At 38.5% G+C, this 21,930-nt stretch overlaps 1 protein-coding gene across 3 annotated transcripts in view; it reads right to left on the bottom strand.

The window, feature by feature from the left end:
* LOC122822705 (CDP-diacylglycerol--glycerol-3-phosphate 3-phosphatidyltransferase, mitochondrial) overlaps positions 1 to 21,930 on the bottom strand; it is a 29,103-nt gene that overhangs the window by 5,400 nt on the left and 1,773 nt on the right. The window contains exons 2-10 of one of the 3 annotated variants that reach the window (XM_044101534.1): positions 17,048 to 17,258; positions 14,196 to 14,273; positions 12,429 to 12,528; positions 12,169 to 12,358; positions 7,777 to 7,955; positions 4,809 to 5,008; positions 4,402 to 4,693; positions 825 to 973; positions 610 to 739 (exon numbers count right to left, since the gene is read on the bottom strand). In XM_044101534.1, the coding sequence (XP_043957469.1) occupies positions 620 to 739; positions 825 to 973; positions 4,402 to 4,693; positions 4,809 to 5,008; positions 7,777 to 7,955; positions 12,169 to 12,358; positions 12,429 to 12,528; positions 14,196 to 14,273; positions 17,048 to 17,258 (1,519 nt within the window). In that variant the 3' untranslated portion in view covers positions 610 to 619. The remainder of the gene's footprint in view (positions 1 to 609; positions 740 to 824; positions 974 to 4,401; positions 4,694 to 4,808; positions 5,009 to 7,776; positions 7,956 to 12,168; positions 12,359 to 12,428; positions 12,529 to 14,195; positions 14,274 to 17,047; positions 17,259 to 21,930) is intronic. The other 2 variants (XM_044101536.1, XM_044101535.1) reach the window with 2 other exon arrangements.

Genomic DNA, 21,930 nt, shown 5'->3' with positions numbered 1-21,930 from the left:
ATGTGTTTTCCAGGCACACAGCATCGTTTTATAGCACAATCAAGTAACTGTTACCTTCAGTCGTTCTAAAATTAATGTATATATATATATATATATATATATATATATATATATATATATATATATATATATATATATATATATATATATATACACTTCCCTCCTTCAGGAACTCACCACAACATGGCTCCTCTATTAATGCCATTTTTACCAGAGCTTCACTGGGAAGAATCTCATTTAATGAGCTCAGCAGATGTGCAGTTCCCCCAGCTGTTTGCTACTTGCTGCTGGCTAGTCTGAAGGAGCAGAGAGGGGGAGGGCTGATCTGTGAGACGACTGGAAACTGCAGCTCTGAGCAGGAGCTGCGACTCAAGGGAGGAGCTAGGTCCACCCAGGCGTTTTGCACAGCTCAATGGTTGCCATGGAGATTAAAGGATTTCTCAAACATGCATGAAAGAATGAAAGTAACACTCCTGGCATGTTTAGGATGAAGGAATAACATAATGTAACACTCAAAAAAGTCGATTCTACATAATACTTCCCCTTTCACACATTATTGCTTTCAGGTTTCATCGTGTGTAAAAAGTGTTTGCGTGTTTCGGTTTGAACCTTTTGGATCTCAGAAGAAGTTCTTGATGAGGGGAGTCACCAGCTTGACCCACAGCTTGACGTAGCGATTGGGCTGCTGGAACGTGGAGTCGGAAACCTCCGTGGAGCGCCGGTACAGCGTCTCCTGCTCCTGCCGGGTCAAAACACAGGTGAGCGCCGCGCCACACAACCATTCGTCATCATCATCATCATCATCATCATTGTGACGAGCAGACCTCCTGCAGCTGGCTCTGAAGGGCTTCGTTTTCCGTCAATATGGCGATCTGGGCCTCCAGGTCGCGGTGAACCGAGCGGTAACCGAAATTAGGAGAGCCAATTAGAGTGAGGCAAGGCCTGTCCTGCCCCCGGAGGTAATACCACAGACCTGTGAAGAAGATGGCGGGGCGGGAGGGGGTCAGTAAAGTTTCAGCAGATTGAAACCACAACTGAAAGGAAGCACAAGAAGAAATCCCCAGTGTTGATCCAAAACCTCAAAATATGAGAGAGAGAGTGAGTGAGTGTGCATCCTTGTCCTGAGGCTACAACAGAGTGAGTGTACAAGATTCCTGCCTCAACCTACATACCATCACAACCACAAGAAAAACAGCAGAGCCCATCATTCTTAATGGGCCGCTTCATATAGAGAACGGCTCATTTATGGCCCTTGCACAACACCAGAAATGAAGAAATCCCATTGTTTCTGGACTTTTCTGGCACCAAGCGAACCTGGAATCATGCAACGCTGTTCGAGTAAAACGCCATTTCGCACAATTACCCTGAAGCTGTGACAACATATCATTTAGCAGCGCCCACACGCCAGCATTAATCATAAACGGCTACCTACTTCGTTTTTTCTGCCAAGGAAAAATAAAAGCAAAGAGAAAGGTGGAGGGCCTGACTAATGGATTCATACCAAAAAGAGCCTCAGCTGCTCTGCTAGCTCTCCAGGGAACCATTACAACACAGGAGAAACGGCAGAAAAAAGGTTGACAGTCGCTCCTGCTAACAGGAGCAGCTGGCAGAAAACAAATGACAAAATATCACAGACAGAAAAGAAAAAAATCACTAAAAGAGGAGAAAAATGTAGAAAAAACCTCCACACTACATAGAAATTAGCTTTTCAAAAACTAAAACTTGTACTTAAGTAAGAGTAGCACTACTTCAATATATTCTTACTCCAGTAAAAAAAAAAATCTACTCAAGTACTGAGTAACTGATCAAAACATCAGTCGTTCAAGATTTAAAAATTACGCAATCAGACAGACCAAAATATAAAATAATGTGGAAATTTAAGAAACAAAATTCATATACATAACATAATTACAAAAACAACAAAATCAGGCAAAAGAGAAATGTTTTCCCAAATCTACTTCTTTTTATGTGAAGTTTATAAAACTTTAACAAAAACTGTTGGTGTGTCTGGTGAGTTTACTAATCACTCAGTGAAGTTACTCAGTGATATTTTACTCAAGTAAGAGTTAGAGATACTTTGTAACAAATTTACTCAAGTAAAACTAAAAAGTACAACTAAGTACAAATACTTCATGCACACAAAAATACTCCTCAGACCAAAATAATCTAGAACTGCAGCAGAATCATCTCACATCTTTACTTTGAGTAGATTATTTCAGAAATAAAATCCAAAATGAACATCTGGACAGCATTTATTTCAAAGGTTATTTTCACATCTCTAACAATAAATGTAGAGTAACAAGATTTATGAAATGGTAACTTTGAGACTCTTGTTAAGATTCTTCTAAAATTAGGACCTACATAATTTATGAAAAATAAGCTAAACTGACTTGATAACCTCTACGTACTTGAGAAAGTTTAATACAACTTAATTAAAATGTCTTGGTTCTCCAGCTCTGATCTGTGAGTACATTGTTGGTGTCATGCTGACATCAAAGTTTGCACAACAGCCTGTAAATAAGCTATTTATTGAAGCCAAAACTTGAATTATAACAGATGTTAGTCATTTTCCCTTCTTTTTATGATCTTTTTGAATATTAAAAACATTCTCCTGGTAGTGGAGACAGAAACAATAATGTTTTGAAAACAAAACAATAGTCCGCTTCTTGAGCAGATCTCTGTTGGTAGCTTAGAGGTTTCAGGCAAACTTCCACCATGCAGGAAGAGCCAAACGTTGCAATAAAAAAATAATTCCTCAGTCAGGACTCCAACACAGAACCAAGAGAACCAACAGTTCTTTAAAAAAAATAAAACACAAAGAAAATATAAGTAAATGAATTTTACTTAATACGTGTAAAGAAAGCAAAGTGTACATGAAAAAGCAGAGGACTTCAATAAAATGTACGACCAAAGACGGAAAATCTGGACATATTTGATGCATTTGAGATGATGAAATGTTTGATTTTATTCCATTATAATTTAAGACTCAATGTGTAAAGAAAACCAGAGGAACAGCTATAAAAAGCAACAACAACAAAAAATAGAAGATTTAAAAGACTTTTCATGTTTTTATATTCCCTTTCTAATGGAGCCCCTTTACTGGCTAAATATCTATTTATCTTATTTTGTTATCCTTGTTTTATGACATTATATCAGCTAACTGGACCTCTAATTATCTTTCAGTTGTTAACTTTACTTGGAAAATCTGCTTTAGTGAAATTAAAAGAACTAACTAATGGTACTGAGAGCAATATCAGCAGTTCAGATTGCAATATTTACTGTCTGTGGGGAGGTGCAGATAACACAAATTTCCTGGAGTTCGTAGACATTTACAAGCTTCTCCAACACACAAAATCACCCTGATGTTTGCACACAGTTCACTCACACCATAAAGACCGTTTTAACCATGGAGGGGGAGCTGCAGACGTCCAGAAAACGTTTCTCTGACCAGATGAGATACAAACGGAACTTAATGCTCGAAGGAACTTAAGTTGCTGAAACACCTTCATGGTGAAACACGGCGCTGGCATTATCATGATGTGGGGAGGCTGGGTTTTTTTTTAGCAGGAACAGGGAAGATGGTGAGATTTGATGCAAAGATGGATGGAGATAAATACAGAGTAAAACTGGAAGAAAAGATATTATAGAAAAGAGTCCAAACATGCAGTTAGTTACGAGAATATAGTCGTAATATTGGAAGAAAATAAGACACTTTTTTACCAGAAGAATTTTAAATTATGAGAAAAAAGTTGTTTTGATGAAAAAAAGCTTCAAAAGTTATTGAGATGTGACGTTGTTCTTTCTTCAACATAGACTCAGTTGTTTGGTCAATTGTTTCAAAATCCTGCTGCTGAAGGTAATTTGATGTTTATGTGTTTAAAGATAAAGTATTCTCTTATCTGGAAAACCGATACCAAAGTTCACAAAATGCTCAACATTCCTCATTTAAGTTTTTGTTATTTTTTGTGTTGGAGTTCTGATAAAATTATTATTACTTCATCCTTTTATATTTTGACCTTATTCTAGTAATAAGGCTTTGTTCTCGCATTATTTTGACTTTATTGCCTTATGACTATTATTGTATTACTATAACTGTAGTATAATAATAGTATGATTTTTTTCTTATATTTAAAAAATTTAAAATCTCAGCTAAAAAAGAAAAAATAATACTTCACATGCTTGTCAAACAAGATGGCTGACTGGATCACCCTAAACTACGGACGCCCCCCAAAAAAATCCAGATTTTCCTAAAAACTAAATCTTCAAAAACTAAAAAGCAACAATAAAAATTGTTCGGACCAAAGACTCTGTGAACGTCCCATCATCATGGATGCTCTCCATCCAATCTGATGGAGCTAAATATATTTCGAGGCCTTAGATTGACCTTTGAACCTCACCAACCTTTAGCGTGGAACGTCCACTGCGGCCGGTGGTACTCGTGCAGATGGACCCTCTCCTGCTGGCCCAGTTGGCACACTCGGTTGTAAAACTGCCTGGCGATGTGAATGTAGGCTGCAGGAATCGCTCCGGCGATGCCTTTGGCCCCGAAGAACCCGTTGACCTCTGGGGAGGCGGTCAGGATGCGGTAGCTGGCTCCGGTCTCCAGCACCAGCCGCATGTAAGCCCGGGTCAGGTTGAAGTAACCCGATGTTAGAAACACAGTGGAGTCCGGCCCGGCGTCTGTCAGCAGCCGCTGGAACGCCGGGGAGACGCAGAAGGAGAAGATGAAGGACTTACAAACACGGCCGCTTTCATCTTCTCCCCCCGACATGCGAGGAGACCCAGCTGTGTTAACAGAAGAGGCTCACCTGTGTGACCTGCTCGTCCGTCTGGATGCCCAGAGGTTTCATCTGGACCAGGGGGAACACCCAGGTGTCCTCCTCTTCCTCGCTCCTGGCCTCTTCCTCCCTGGAGCGGCGCCGCAGCTGCTGCTGCTGTCTCACGCGGGCCGAGCTCATGACCTCCATGATGCGCTTCCTCGCCGCTGCCGAGAAGTCCTCCCGGTTTCCTGGTCGCCATGGAGACACAGATTGACGTGAAGAGGGAGAAGGGGTCGGAGCGACCTCGGGGTTGCGGCGTTCTGGTCAAGGATTTGTTAGTTTTATGACAGTGGTGAGTTATGGGTAAAATATGTAGAGGAAATCTCCTACGAAAATGGAAATACAACACCTCGCAAAAGTATTAACACCTCCTGAACTTTTTCAGAGTTTGCGCCATAGAAAATACATTTTATTGGGGTTTTGTGTGACAGAAAAACCAAAAGTGCACTTGTGTTCAGCCGTTTTATATCCGTACGTGAAACACACTCCGTCCAACTGTCTTTGAAGCTCATTTAATTGATAAGTAGAGTTCACTTGTTTGCATTTAAACGCTGAATAAAAAAAGCAGCTGTTCTGTTTCTGGTCTCAGAGGCTCGTTAGGATCATGAAGACCAAGGAATGCAGGTTTCTGAAGAGGTTTATAGTAGGGTTAGCTTATAAAAGAAACTTTCCTAGCTTTGAACGTCTCTCAGAGGACTCTTCAACCCATCGTCTGAAAATAGAAAGAGTGCAGTTCAACTGCAAATGTTCCAAAACGTTGTCGTCTACCTAAAATGAAAGGGGCAAGAAGGTAGGGAACACAACTAAAGCTGGGCGATTTGGACTTAAAATCTCATCAAGATATTCGGAGGTAATATTGTAACAATAAGAGCTATTTATTACTTCTTTTTAAGGCAACTGCATGGCTCTGACTGTGTGTCACAGCAATTAGAGCCCCACAAACACAAATGTCGACACTCTTGAGAAGCATTACTATTTGTAATCTGCTTCTTTAGGGTACCAATCACATAAAGAAGTGTGATTTGTGTCACAAACGCACACAGTAAGTGCAACTAAGAATATTTTCTAAATTTATTGATATTCATTGATTCACTTTTAATGAAGAAACACTGCATAAAGTAGCATAAATAGCAATAAGGACAGTTTTAGGAGTTAACGTTAACTGTAATTAAGTGGAATTTATGACACTATCATGATAAGATATGCATCACGATGAATGATAACCGATACGATACAGGCCCCACAATAAACACAACAAAAATTCTGCATTAACCTGTAAAACCACCTGCGTGTGATGGAAAGCCGTCATACATCAGGCTGAACACGCCATCAGTGAAATATGGTGGCAGTGGTGGCAGCATCATGTGGTGAGAGTCTGTGCTGGAGGTTCACCTTCCAGCAGGACAACAACACAGTTGGAGATGCAACCGAACAGCTTAGATCAGGGGTGTCAAAACTCCAGTCCTCAAGGGCCGCAGTCCTGCAGTTTTTAGATGTGCCACAGGTACAAAACACTGGAATGAAATGGCTTAATTACCTCCTCCTTGTGTAGATCTGTTCTCCAGAGCCTTGCTAATGACCTAATTATTCTATTCAGGTGGTGCAGCAGAGGCACTTCTAAAGGTTGCAGGACAGCGGCCCTCCAGGACTGGAGTTTGAGAGCCCTGGCTCTCAAACTCAAACTACTTATTTTGCAAAAATAGTAAAAACATTTTTGCTTCCAGATATGCAAAGTTGATTGTGAGACATTTAGTTGTAGCTCCTATTATTATAAAGTTCTATTGTGTTTTGACTCATGGGGGGTTGAACACAAATGCATACCACACTTTTCAGATTTTTTTTTTTTTTTTGCAAACTATTTAAAGAAAAAAAAAGGTTTATTTACTTACCTGTGGCCAATAAAATAACTGGAAGCTATAGTGTGAAGTATTTTAAATAAATGTTTTTTATTTATATATAGATTTTTAGCTTCTTTTCTTTGCAAGAACTCAGAAACTCTTTGAGTACTTCCCCATTTCATCTTTGTTCCCCCGGAAGTGTGTGATGTTTTTTTTGTATTTTTTACCTCAGCACCAACCACTTTTCACCAAAAGTTACATCTTTTCTGCTTTACTTTTACTGTACTGGAGCTATGTAATCATACATGAGCCGTAAAATAATCTTTAGGGTTAAATAAAAATTAGGGAAACTTTAGAGACAAATTCTTTAATCATTTAAAACTGATCATATTGTGTAATTCTTTAATTTCCGCTGGATTTAAAACACATTTTTGCCGTTTCAGTAAAAGAAAATCAGTAAAAGTCAAACCTCAAAGAAAACTGTGTTTATGGGAAAGCATAGAAGTGAAGCAGTTAGATGTGAGTCAGCTTATCATGGGTGATACTCCTCCAAAAGGTGAGTGTGAAGGCGTGTTTGGTAATTTGTTTTGAATGAGTAATCTTCTGTCTCCAAGCTGTCTGCTGCCGCTGTGCATCAGGACCCGTCATTGTTTCTAATTCATTTCAAATCTTCCAAGTCTTCCAGTAGAAATGGCTCTGGTGTGTGCGTGTTTATATCAGTTCCCACTACTGTCCATATCTTCTTCCAGCAACACTGTGACATCACATCTCTATTCCTGGTGTCCGTTTCTGCAGTCTAATCCTGCAGACATGATGTCATTCATCCTTTAAACTAACATCCTGGCAGGCTGTGCTCCAGTTACAGACACAAGCTATATGAATGCGTGTGTGTGTGTGCGGGGGTGAGTGCGTGTGTGTGAATAGAAATCTGACATTTTCACATCCGGCTGCGTGGCTAACAAACCGCAAGAGCTCTCTCTGTCCTCCTCGCTGACCAGCATCTCCTCGCCTGTCTAAGCTTTCAAGCTCCATTAGCCAAACCCGTCAGCCGCCGCAGCCGAGCGCCGAGTGTCACGCGTTGTCAAAACAGCCTGCATCTATGCGTGTCCGGTTTCTACCTTTGTAGGGGTGCACCATGCCGTCCTGCACGGTGACCGAGTTGTCCGGCTGCAGCTGCAGGGAGACGTCCCCCACGGCCTCCACCAGGTCGGAGAAGAAGTCCGCCACCTCCCTGCAGTTCTCCAGGAGCACGTAGCGGTCCTGCCTGTTGGTGAAGTACGAGTCGCTCAGGTTGGCCCTGAAAAACAGCCGAGAGACGAGATGTTCTTATTTATAAAACAAATGTTCTTACAAATAAGAACATTTGTAAGTTGAAGTCTAAAGAACCGGTTGCATGTTTTACAGTCATCAGAAGTCATCTCGGTGGTTTCCAGGCAGCCAACAATTGCCTCTAATAAGCTAAAGTACGCCTCTTATGGAAGTATGGAAGAGACGAGCAAGGTTTGTATAGTTCTGTTTTACGGGACGTTTTGATGTATTTTCCTCATTTCATCCACAATCACAGCAAATAAACCAGATATTGGTCGGTTACCAGTAAGAAAACTACTGATACTACAAAACTTTTGCACTGTTTATGGTTTAATCGGGGTTCGTTTACTTTTTTGACAGCAAAATTCAAGCACAAAGTTGTTAAACTTTTCCAGCGCCACAATTTGAAGATAAAAACAGTTTCAATTCACGATTCTACAAATTAATTTATAAGAATATTAATATATCCAGCTAGTCACCTCATCATTTAACTCGGTTGTGTTGAAACAGAGTCATATCTAGAAGCTGCAGGACACTGGACTTTGAGGACTGGGTTTTAACAACAGGTTCTGCAGCTGCAAACCGAGACCCAAAACAAGAGTCTTCCTCCACGTTTCTCCTGGCAGTGCTGAGCATCGTGGTCAAAAGTTCAAATTGTATTGTGTTGTTACAAAAGATAAATGTAAGTTTGTATTTAAGGTATGCACATGTTTTGTTTTTTGTTTGTTTTTTTACATAGAGCTTTCCCGACAATCCTTCCAAACAAGCCCGACGAGTTCATTCCTTTGCCTAACTATGTTAACTTCAACATTAAGGCATTGCATAGCTTGGCCTTTCTGCTGCTGGTGTGAGCAACAACCTGAAAGTCATTATCCACATTCCTGCACTTTATTTAGCCCTGGAAGACGCCTAGGGCTCATCCTTCCCAGAACAACAGCATTGTTGCCACATTAAGACATGGTTACTACAGTTAGACCTTTATGTACAGAAATAGTCATGTCATGTGACATTTTATTTATTGCTAAACAAAATAACAATGGAGATTAAAAAAAAAACAATATACATTTATTTGGCTTTATGTAAAATTGTTTGACTCTTTTGATTTTAATTTCAACTTAAAGTAAATTAATCAACTCGTAAATGTATATTTAATATCTAGGTCAGAGAGGCTTAAATTTCATCATAGAGGAAACAAACTCAATAAGACATGGAGTGTAAACTGTGACAGATAACTTCTCAACAACAAATAATAAATATCAGTCACAGTCACGAGTTTCGGTCGACATTTTCTCCGATTTACTTTAAGTCACGCTGTTATGACTTTTTCCCCTCATTGTTTCGCAAAAAGAAGGAACATACTATGAAAATAAATAAAAGGAAGGCATTCTCTTTTTAATTTCCACAATATGATATTGTGGTAATATTTCCACTAGCATATTACCACATGTTAGTGGTAATATCAATAGCACAGGGGAAAAAATAGGTAGAAACCTGCACTTCTTATTACATCTATATTTAAAAACTTTAGTTAGTTCTTTATCATTTTTAGTTAAAAAAAAGTTATAAAAGAGCTAAAGAGTCACTAGTGGCTCCAGAGACACAGATTGGAAACCTATTAGGTGAAAATACAAAACAATTGATATAAGCTGCTAAGCACGGTGGTAGAAGGGTCATGATATGGGATGATTTGTTGCTGCAGGATCTTCTCACCTAATCAATGTATGTTAGGATGAGTGCTGAACTAACTTGAAAAGTTAGTGATCCTTAGTTTTGCTTTGTCAACATTACCAATGTATCAACTTTCAGATACTTTATTTAAAGTTCAAACCAAACTTTTTACTCTAAATATTATAGATATTTCTGTCATGCTTTGGATTGTTATGCAAATGCTCAAAACATCTAAAAGCCAAAGACTGGACAAAGAAAGAGGCAGAAAAAAAGTTAAAGTTTTCTAGTGAAAAGCTAAACAAGTTAAGGATAAACAAACAACCTTTGATAAGTGTTGTTTCATTAAGTGTCGTTGAACCAGCAAATGTCTTGAAACAAATCTTTTAATATCAGTAACTGAAAATGGTTTGTTGACTCAGTTTAACCTGCAGTTTTGTGTAAGACGGCGGTTTTCAAAGTGTGAGGCGCGCCTCCCCTGGGGGGCGCCAGAGCACTTTAGGGGAGGCGCGATGCGAGGGAAAAAGTAAACCGGAAAAGCTATCTGCTTGCTGTCTACTGATGTGAGAGAAACGTCTTTTACGCACACGATCAACTCTGTGGATGTAGGAAAAAGTTGGTACTGTGGGGTGCACGTGTGGAGCGGGGATCAGTGGAAATGTTTCCCCCCTTAGAGGATGTTTTGGCCAGTGATGTCAGTAACGTTACTGACGTCGGACCACTTTTTTCAGTAACGAGTAATCTAACGCGTTGCTATTTCAAATCCAGTAATCAGACTACAGTTACTTATCAAAATCATTTTTGCGTTACTATCTTCTTTTGTTATTTAACGCGGAGCGTTGTTGTTAGCAGCTGCTGAAAGTAACTAAAAACTTACTTTTAATGTAACTTAGTTACTTTCCAAATCAAGTAGTCAGTAATCTAACTAAGTTACTTTTTCAAGGAGTAATCAGTAGTCCGATGAGTTACTTTTTCAAAGTAACTATGCCATCACTGGTTTTGGCCAGAGCGGGGCTGAAGGAGTTTTTACAACTGAACTGTGACATGGAGCTCATGTCACAGTTCGGGGGTTGGGGGGGGGGGTAGCAGGCATTGTGCTCCTTGGAGGGGGGGCTCACCCTTTCATACTTTGAAAACCCCTGGTGTAAGATATTGTTATTCCAGGAAGGAAATGAACCAAAGCCAAGACAGATTGCGCCCAATGTCTTAAGTGCTTCAATGTTCACTTTGGAGCCCGCTCAGCGTTCTCAGTTTTCAGGCGAAACCAAAATGTAACAATAATATTTTCAAACAATGAGATCAATTGATCCCAGTGGGAAGCCTCGATGTGAATTTAAAACTGACAAGACCGCGTTTCAGAGCAGAGAGGAGTTCATGAGATTGGAGGGTGTGAAGGATGTCTAGCGCAGCCAAGACAAACCGAATACAGATAAGCAGCTGCTGTACGATGCTAATGACAAACGTTTGAGGCGAATGCATCCTGCTCTTCAAAAGGTACTGTAGGGAAAACTTCCTTCTCTAGCATGATGCATGGGTTTGTCTGTTTTGATCTGAAATGGAGTGAAAACCACAACACCACCGCAGTTCCCAGCTTTAGAGCACACCCATGATTTACATTTTCTCTGCAGATGACAGAACTGAAAACATTTTCAAGCAGTGGAAACACCTGCTCTGTGCTTTGAGTAAATGTACACAATGATCGAAGAAAACGTTTTATTCTTCGGTTTGATTTAAAAATCATATATGTAATAACTTAGTGGCAGGAAATGTAAAAATACTGAAAGTTTGAAACAAATACATTACAACCTGCTTTCCATTTGCTTGCAAAGCAGATATTTAATTAAGACTCTACCATATGTGGACAATGACATACCATTTGTAATCTCTCGTCTATTTGTTGCTTTAAACAGAAATTAGATTGTTTTTTAAACATTTTTCATGTTCAATGAATGTCTGGCTGCTCAGTGGCAACACATCCAAAGGTCAGTGTGAGGAGACTTTTACCAAAGATCCTTTGCACAGGAAAAGTGGGTAAACCTTTGATTATTGAGGAAATGTTTCATGAACAAAAAGTCTCTAAGGTTAGAAAATATGTGGTTTACATTAAAGAAATTGAGTAGCCAGACTCCAAAAGTTTCTTCAGCATAAAGATCAGCTGTGACTTGATGTTTTTTTCCCTGTGTTTGAGCCAAGTGAAGATTGAAGTACCAGTCTATTTTTCATGTCACTGTCAGAAAAATAACCACAGATGGATATAGACAGCGTCAAACCTTAACAAACTGATTATATGTAAAAATGTGGGACTTTTAGCTTCTTCCATTCACTGCTGCAATACTGTATGCTATGTATGCTCAATAATTTAAAGTATCCTGGTGTTTAGTCAGTCAGAGAAATGAGAGTCCAACTATTAGATCTACAAAAAATCTGCCCAAAGCTTCATTGAAGAGATTTAAATCCTCACTTTCTGATTTCACACTGAAGCTGGAGACGTTTGCATTTTCCAGCTTTCCAATCCCCTTGAATTAAACTCTACGTACCCGCTGATGATGACGCTGTCGTCAAACAGGTAAACTTTGATGTGCTGGACGCCAATGGTCTCGTTGAAGCGCTGCGGCACCAGGAGTCGCAGCAGGCCTCTCAGGTCTGGAGTGTGGTATAGAGATACTCGCATCTGAGAGGTGAAGCGCTGCAGCAGAGGCAGCAGCATGGTCCTGGAGTTAATCTGACCTGCACATGAAACACTGTGAGCACAGAGATCTGGGCCAAACAACAGCATGGAGGTCGGATGGCGACCGACCTCTTGAGCCGCGAGTGTAGTCCAGTAGTACGGAGACTTTGAGGTCAGGAGAGCAACGGTTTTCTTTTGCATATTGGAGCGCTTCCTCCATGCAGTCCACCTTAATGGGAGATAGATAAGGAACGTGTTTTTTAATAACGAAGCTAAAATGATGTGTAATTTATATAAACACATAAAAACTCGCTGTGCATTGCCAGTCTGTTTCAAACATGCAAAATTACTTAAGATCGAATTGTTCACCAGTGTCCAAGTTTGACATTTTTAATTTAATACCTCAAATTTAACAAACAAGCTTTACGTAAGATAGCTATTTCAAATGTGTTATTATTCATTTAAAAGCAAAGGACATTAAATTCATAAAAGTGCCTCAGAATTAGTTTTTTTTGCTTGTAAATTTGCATCCGATCTCTGGTACCAGAAGCAAAAATAGAGAAGCAGTATTCAGTTTCCGTCGTATGTGGCGTAAATCTGGAACAAATTTCAAGGAAACTGCAAGATGTCGAAACACCGAGTTGCTTTAAATTAAGGCTAAAAATCCACCTGTCTAGTGCAGCATTTGATTAGCAGTAAGAGGAATATTTATTAATGTATTTGGTATATATTTGTTTTCATAATTTTGATGATGACATTTGACAAAATTTAATGGTTATTGCTGATTTCATAACTGGTTACTGTATTATGTTTTGTTGCTGAAATGTGCTTTACAGATAAATGTCACTTAAACTTGATTACGTCCTATTCCAAAAAGCATAAACTCATAATTGTTGAGTCTAATGTAGGTAGTTCAGTAAGAGATCATTATTGTTAGTAGTAGTAATAAATTCTTGACTTCTTATACATCATCCAAACAGAGAAAAGACGAGAAAAATAAACTCTTTTATAATTATTATTTTGAAAACTTAAAATAGCATTTTTTTTCTTCTTCTTCTCTGATTACCGGCTGGGCTAAAAGAACAGCTTCCTGGTCACGGGAATTACTCTCTATTTTGTTTCTGTAAGATAAGCATGCCTTGCTTTCAATTATTGGATTACTGTCATTTCTGGCCCCACCACTAAAGTAAATACACCGTTCAGGTGTGACTGTCAGGATCTGTAGTGTTCCTGTGTCCAGGTTTTATACTAAAACAACACCTGCAGTTTGCATTCTTCAGCCCTAACCACAGACTGGGCCTGAACTCTCACACTGGATTGAATTAAGTTTGTTTCATCCATTTTTAAAGCAAAGCCCCAGACTTTAAAAAGCAGGAAAAAAAAAATGATACAGCCTCACTGCACCTTTCTGACTCACATTTCTCGTAATCCATCATCTTGTGGAGCTACAGAGTTTAGCAGCTGATCTCAGTGCTTTTAGCTGTGATTGAGCATTTTGGCCTCTGCCTACGTCTCCATTACTGGTCATTTAAAAAAAAAACTAAAAACACGAAAAAACAGCTGAATATGAGCACCGGTCCAGACTGTGGTTTGCTTTGGTTTCATGTTGTTATGCTAGGCTTTCCAAGCATGAAAAACAGCAAGCCCTCACACGCCAGCGCTGCTCTCCCAAACCCATAAACCCTTGCATTTTGGGGTCATTCCTAGTAGTTCTGGCCTGAACTTCGCTTTTCAATCTGAAGAAAACACACTGCGGTATTCTTGGAAGAGACGTCTGACTCATATTTTCTGGCATCTCTGACCAGCCATTTGGCTCACTCTCCTGCTGTTACAGCTTTGTTCTCACCTGCCCCGAACGAAAGAAGCATATTTAAGAAACAAAAAGCTCTTCCTCACCATTTCCTGCTCCAGTTGTCCTGTTCCCAGATATAAGGAGGCCATTACCACCCGCCTTTTTGCGCTTCTGATGCGGGCCTTAAGGGAAAGGAGAAGGAAACTATTAAGTGAACGAGAATGTGCCGTAAGCGGATTTTAAGATTCTGGAAAATGACAACAAGAAAAAATGTATTCCAACAGAAGTTGATAAATAGAATCATTTATTTATTCAACATGAATAAACATTTTGGCAGTTATGCAACTCCTTATATCTGGACTTAAAAAATTATTCCCATCTATGGTTTGTGCTGTTTTCACTACATATGTAGGTTCAATTCCTAGAAAGAAGACAAATCTTCTAATACAATATATATGTATTCTACAAATATATATGCTTCTTATACTGGAACAATATTTGTTTACATAACCACTGCTAAGACACTAGAAGCCTTTAAGTGTTGTTAATAACCAAATTAGTTTTTATTATTGTATTTTATTATTGTGTCTTTATGGAACAATTTTACTACATTGTTGGTTCTGTTTACTCCAAATGATTATATGCATTGTTTTTGTATTGCTTAATGATGTATTATTTTATTGCTCTTTTTATTGCTTGGTTTTGCTGAATCATTGTAGATCATCACTGAACAAATACCACAGCAGAAACACAATAAACTTGCAATACATAAAAAAGGGGAAGCTTACTGTTTTTATTTATGTATTATTTTGCTGTTAATGTGCAAACAGAGTAACATTTTGACTTTTTTGACTTCATAGTTTGCCTTACAGAAAGCAGTAAAAGCAGGGTTAAGGTTGGTTGTGCACAGCAATGTTTTAAACAAACTGCACCCTAACATCCATCCATTTAACTATTCCAAGCTTTTGGTTTGCAAAAAATATTAAAAACTATTGGCTGCAAAAACAAGGTGAGTAAACTGAGGAATTATCAAGACAAAGACGGTCTGGCTGTCATAAAATAGCACCAGAGGATCGAGATCATTCGAGTTTTTTAATTCAACACCATGTTCTGGTCCAAAATATAAACTTTTCATAAATAAAAGTCTAAAAATCCAAATATGCAAAAGCTCTATTCAGAACTGAAAATCAGGGACCCTTTGCAGCTGCAAGGAAATGACTGGATTTAGCAGAAAAAAACAGAGCTAAAAATAAAAACTGAATGTTGTGCTGACATTTTAAGAACGTCACTGAAAAAGAAAAAACAAAAAAAACAAATGAATCATCACGATACTTTGGCAGGTTCTCAATATTGAACAAAATCCTTTGTCAAACGCAACTTTCTGTCTGGTATGTAGCAAAGAAAGTTGTTCAAATCCTAGAATTAAATTATCTGGAATATAATCTTTAGATAAATAATCTTGAAGATAAATAATTCAAATCTCTTAATGACTAAATTCTATAAACTACATTGTTTATATTGCGTGTACGTTGCTAGTATTGATAATGTTGTTGCTTTTGTTTGTTTTTAAACCTGCTTTGACCACAAGAATTTTTCTGACTTAAAAAAACAAGCTGGTGACGCTTTGCAGAAGTGCAATTTGGGAATCGTGCCAAAAGGTGCCATAAATATGACCAACTACGAGTCACTTACATGAAACCCACCTATTATTAAATTATTCGTGGGAGTGGCTGTACTGTAAACTACACTCACCCACATTACTGGTAGGAGTGTAATTTTGGTAAAAGGAAAGGCATTTTGTAATTCTTACCAATTGAAACATGTCAAGGTTCTGTGATCATAATCCTCACCAAATAAAAACAGTGCATCACACCCTTAGATTAAAATTATCCAGATAAATAAAGTCAATGTTTCTCATAAACTGGATGAGATAAAACTGAGATGTGAAGATCAACTATAAAAACACTTAGTTATTAGATCTGTGCTATTTTTTGCAGGATTGCACATGCACCGTTCTTTTTTTTTTCTTGATAGACTCTCCAAGCAAATTCTGGTAAACATACAAGTACAGCCATTGAGTCCAGCAATTGCTGGAAGTTTGCATCCATTATTGTGTCAGGCGCTCAGTTTTACTTCAAATTAATGGTTCTCAGACTTTTCAAACCAAATCCTAATTTAGATTAAGCACTCATAATGACTGGAAAAAAATGTGTTTAATTTTAGTTTAGTCTTTACATAGTCAGAAACACAAGTAGGAAAAATTATATCTATAAAATTAAGTTGCGCCTCCCAAAAAAATCTAATTTCTAAAAGCTCAAGATTTTATATTTCTACTGATTACATAAAAATAAAGTTTGTGGTCTTCCTGTCCACAGCCATCACTATTGATAAGGACCTTAACAGGATGAGTCACAGCATTTAATTTCCCACTCGGACTAATAAAGTATTTAATTTTTTTTTCTTTCTGCATGGTTTCTATAGAAGCGGCATGCATGAGTGGGTTCTCCCAGCTCAAACACATGACTATTAGCTCATTGACATCTCTAAACTAGCATGAGTGTATCCCTGCATGGTTGTTTGCCTTGTGTTGTCCTGTGATGAACTGGTTATCTCTCCAGTTGTACCTACACTTCTCACCCAGTGACCCCAGTAGATGTTTCTTTGCATTCTTATTAAACTATTGTGGATTTCAGAAACCATTTAGCACGTTTTAAACATCCCTGTATCAGGGCATCAGCCTTGAATGGATCTGCCACAGCATCAGAATGTTTAAATTTTCTCGTTTTGTTATTTTTTTGGGACAGATAAAGGATTGCAAAGTGTTGACGTTAAACAGATAACTAACAGCACTGACCTCTAATTGGAGATTTCTTAAATAGTTTTGACTTCCAAAGCTGTCTTAAAATGTGTTGTTATTAATCAAAGGCGACAGCAGACATGAACAAACGACACAAACCTTCATTGCCTGGTAAAATTGGTCTGGTGACGTCAGGATCTGGATATGGGTTCCCGGCACCCGGAAGGCGGGTACTTGTTCCGCCATCCAACGGAAGTGGCTGCAGAGGCCGTCTGAGCCCGGAGCTCCGGCTGACCCGGTGGGCCTGGAAACGTGGCGTGGCGCTGGCTCGGCTTGAGCAAGCAGTGGAGCCAGCAGCAACATGGCTGACCTACGGGAAATAAGCACACAGAAGTACGAGGATTTTTTGAGGAGTTTTAATAATTTAAGGCAGCTCCTTTATGCATTGTCTCATCGGGTCGTTTTTTGAAGCAACAATTAACTCCCAGTGGGCTAACAGAAATGGTACTGTCTGGCATGTCAAAAAACAGACAGTCGGTAGTCTAATATCGCTTCTGTTAAGCTGATTTCACTTTATAAATGGTCATAGGATGCTGCGCGCTGCACAGACAAAGCTAGAAACCAAACTTATCATTTTATTGTACAATTTTTAATGAGGAAAGATACGGCGGAGATTTTTTAACAGCCGTCAATCAGCCCTCAGTGGATTTGCAGCTTTTTACAAGGTAAGAAAATTTGCGTTCATATACTTTGTAATTAAGTATAAGTAAAAAGACATCAAACATTGCCTTACGGAGAAGCTACACGTCTAACCATTAGTAACCATGGAAACAATACTGCGTCGGCATGTAGCCTAGCATGAATGGAAAAAGAAGTGGCTGGCATCTCGTCTTTTGAACGGTTTCGTGTCGCTCTGGGGAGGGGAAACACTGCTTATGATACAGTGATATAAATCATGTGGTCTGAATTTAGGCGAAGTCGGTAATTTGATCAACACATCAGAAGGGAGGAGGAATGGGTCGATTTCTAAGCTAGCTATCTCAAACTTTTGCAAATAACACCGTCTATGAGCTCCACCCAGATGTGTTCCGTTCACAGATAAATTAGATTGACTCAAACAAGAAGAAGCCGTGAATAAACTGGCAAAAACAAAAAGGAAAAGCAAGTTAAGAAGCTCTGTTCAATACTCCCGTGCCTCACTTCCGACGTCCATCATGGCGCCCAGAACGATTTAGTGACGAATTTATCTTAATTACTGATTCAAAGCTTAAAATACACTCATTATCTTCTTTGTTTAATCACAAGTGTGGGAGCCCAGTTCCAGTAGGACTAAGAGAAAATAAATTGATGTAGAAAAAAGACATGTAATACCTTCTGCATACATCCAGCAAGTGTTAAACTGGGAGAGGAGTGCATACCTCTCTCACTGGTTCCCTCATAGCATACATGCATTCCTGCTTGGCATTTGCAACTAAAACTTACTCAGGACAAACACTTAAGATTTTAAACTGCAGAAAGACTTTCCAAATTTTAAACACTAACTCATAAAACAAAACAAAACAAAAAAAAACTAATAAATGGTTATCTCTCCATTTATTAGTTTGAAGTCAAAACTCCATTTCAGCCTAAAATGCACTGAATTATCTTGTTTTTACAGCAATGGAAAAGTTATTAAATGAGAGTACACCCAGCTCATAGACAGGGTAATGTCACTGAGGCAGCAGATGTTGAGCCTTCTTTCAGTAAGTTGTAAAGATAATGCGGTGTGATGAGGGAGATAAGAAGCTCACTTTGAACTCCGTCATCACTAACATAGAAAATATAGTCATTAACGAAAAGTTGCCTTTGGCATCTTTTTCTGAATAAACAGAGCGTTTCCCAGAAGGACAGTGAGTTCCATTTATGCTGATGGTCTCCAGTAACAATATTCAGCCTTAGGCGGTTTAACTCAGGAAATAAAATGAACATATTCTGGTATGTCACTATGCCACATTTCTGCTGATAAAAAGCATGCGAGTTCAAAAGAGCTCTCATTATCATATCTCAGGTGACATTTGTCTTGTTAAAGGATCTACATCCTTGTTCTGTTCAACAGATTTCATTGAATCCATTCAGCCAATTGGAAAGGCTGGTTTAATTTTTGGCTAAACCGATTCCTCGAATGACTCACAACAAAAAGAAAAAAAAAGACCCTAGAGATAAGATTTCTTACTTTAATTTTTCGTTTATTACATCCAACGTCTTACGGTTAACACACTATGGAACCAGATCTTTCACAGGGGACTGCTATTGTGGTTGACCAAAAGAACAATAATGAGAAAGAAATAGAAGGAAATGAGCGAAAAATGTGATGGAAAACACCTAATACCTTACTGGTTTTGTTTTCCATCGAAAAAAAATATGAGATCATTCTTTAAAAACACGTGTCAAACTCAATACCCGAAGGCCAAATTCGGCCCGACGCAGCTTTTTATGTAGGCGGAGACATAAATGGAACCTTCAAGATAACAGATATGTGCTTAGTTATAAATTTTTCATCTATATGTTACCAAATTACATCTGTCATTTGGCAACAATCGCGGAAATATTTGCGTCAACATTTAATCACTTTTCTTTTTTTGCACTTATGCATAATTGTGTTTATTGCAATCTCTTTGTAAAAATTCTCAAAACCATTGGGTTTGAGTGACTGGTAACTCCCACCTGTAGGTGGCAGTATTTCTTACTTCTACTACACAGCTTATAGTTTGTGACTGACATGGCGAAGCAACAAAAACCTCACATTTGCCATCATATATAAGACTTGATATATTTATTAATCAGCACCACATAATTGGTGATTTTGACTGCAAAGAAAAATTATAAAAACAATTGCAATATCCCAAAGGAATGCATCAATGTGAAAACATGTAGGATACTATTTAATCTTAAGTACTTTTTGAATGCAGAGGCAACTGTTTATTAATATTTTAACAGTTCATTAGTGGATTTTATTAATGTACTCTTGCACAACCAGAAGGAGTTCTTCACTTTGCAACATTTAATGTTCTTTTGAGCATTTGACCTGCTCATCACTAATCAGAGCTGATCAGAGGGGAAATACAAATCACTAACCAACTGATTGGTGCATCTTCAATTTGCTGTCAGAAAAGACTGACATCAACTTGTTGTAACTACACCCTACTGTCCCACGGTTTTATGCTTATTAAAAACAAAAGATGCTTTGATTGTGTGCTGTTTAGATTTCTGTGCAAAGGCATCAAAGATATGAGGAAATGATGCTGAACTTCAACAACGAAACAAAGAAAAGGCAACTGGCGATGATGACTGCAAACCCACCTGCTTCCTTTTGGGAAACTTGAGCATGATCAAGGAAGCGAACGACATAAAAATGTTGAACAGTTGGAACAAGTTGTCTGAATCACCAGCAGTCGTCAATGCTTGTCAGTCCAGTCAATCCGATCATTTTTAGGTGAGAACCAAAACATCCTGCTACCTCGTGGTGTGTCAGGGCAGTGAGGAAGTACTTCACCCCTTACAAATCTTTTTCTTTTGCCTTTTTGTGAATCGTCCAGATTTCAAAGAGATATATTCATTTGAGAACTATATTTGGTTTTAACTGAGGGTGTCTGATATTAAAATTTATTTAATGATCAGAAGCATTTAGGTGTGAAGAAATCTGAAACAAGGCAAACATTTTCACTGCACCAAGTTTTGTCTATTTGTTCTTTGACACAGCCTCAACATGCTAAGACCGATAAGAGAGGCACAATGGAAATTCCTGTCCTTAACCTTTAATGATATAAGACATGCTCTAATCATGTCTGGGGCCTATATATTTCCTAATCTTATCCCCCAGTTTTATTTTAGAGATTTAGTGAAGAAATAAGAAAAAAATAAGGCTCAAATCCAAGATGTCCTTGGTACAGAGAGAAAGAACTAAACAAAGAGAGGTATTGGTCATCCCAAATCATTTATCATCTCCTGATCGGTTACAATGCCAGAGAAAATATAGACATCATATAAGATTTGTGTGGCAGTCAGTGTCTTTGCAGTGTTTCTATTCCCCAGTGTTTGCACATGATTGCTGTCTGGATCATAAAATAAATTTTGTCTACATACTGAGCCTTTTGTTTCTTGGACTGGAACTGTTTGTCATCATTTACTCACAGTTTCAAATGCACAAGACAAACATTTCTTTAAGATCCCAGAATGAAACCATTTCTAGACTGACGACAGTTATTTATGACAGCCGACCACATTTTTTAAACTTCTGTTTTTGCCAAGGTTCTCTCATTTATAGAGGTGAGCATAAAACAAAGGGTTTCTCCAAAAAGAAAGATAGTGGTTTTCGAGGCAGCTCTTCTGACTGATTGACAAGTATAAACAGGGTTAAGGTTGTAAGAGCTGAACCAATTATCCAAATACTGCAAGTCTTTCAGGCTGGCCTTTACGACTCACTTTTAACACTGGACAAAACGGAGGGAGGGTTCTTCACAAAAAAAAAGATGTTTCAAGATCACAAAATGTTCAGTCATACTGTCCCTGAGGTGTAAAGTCCTTCAAATGAGATACCAGAGAAAATGCTAGACCAGATATTTCTCCAGCTGGCTGGATAGAGTAGTGGGCTTTTACTCCTGGACTTTGTGTAGCTGCACACTGCTGGTCAGGTGACTGAAACACTGGACTTATACTTCACAAGAAAGAACAATACAACTGTTGGGAAATATTTCTGTTCACAAAAAAAATTTACAAAGTCATGGACAGCCATCAATGACGCTCATTAAGCAACATCTTTTTAACCAATTTTACTAATGGAACCACACATGGGCCAATTTCAACACTGATCATACAATTTCCTACAATTTAAAGTTTTTTGAATGAGATTTTTAAGTTTTCTTCCACTGCTGTGAACTACTGGTCAGCTGGCTGAAAGAATGCTTCTACTTTTCCCTCATTAATAAAAATGACAAATTCTTATTTTTTACAAGTTTCTCAAGTTTTAAAGTGTGAGAACCAAAGACCAATCATCACTATTGTGA

The sequence above is a fragment of the Gambusia affinis genome, linkage group LG20 (genome assembly GCF_019740435.1).
Source record: "Gambusia affinis linkage group LG20, SWU_Gaff_1.0, whole genome shotgun sequence".
Lineage (NCBI taxonomy): Eukaryota > Metazoa > Chordata > Actinopteri > Cyprinodontiformes > Poeciliidae > Gambusia > Gambusia affinis.
The sequence above is the reverse complement of the archived record's forward strand: the minus strand, read 5'-3'. Positions and strand labels throughout refer to the sequence as shown.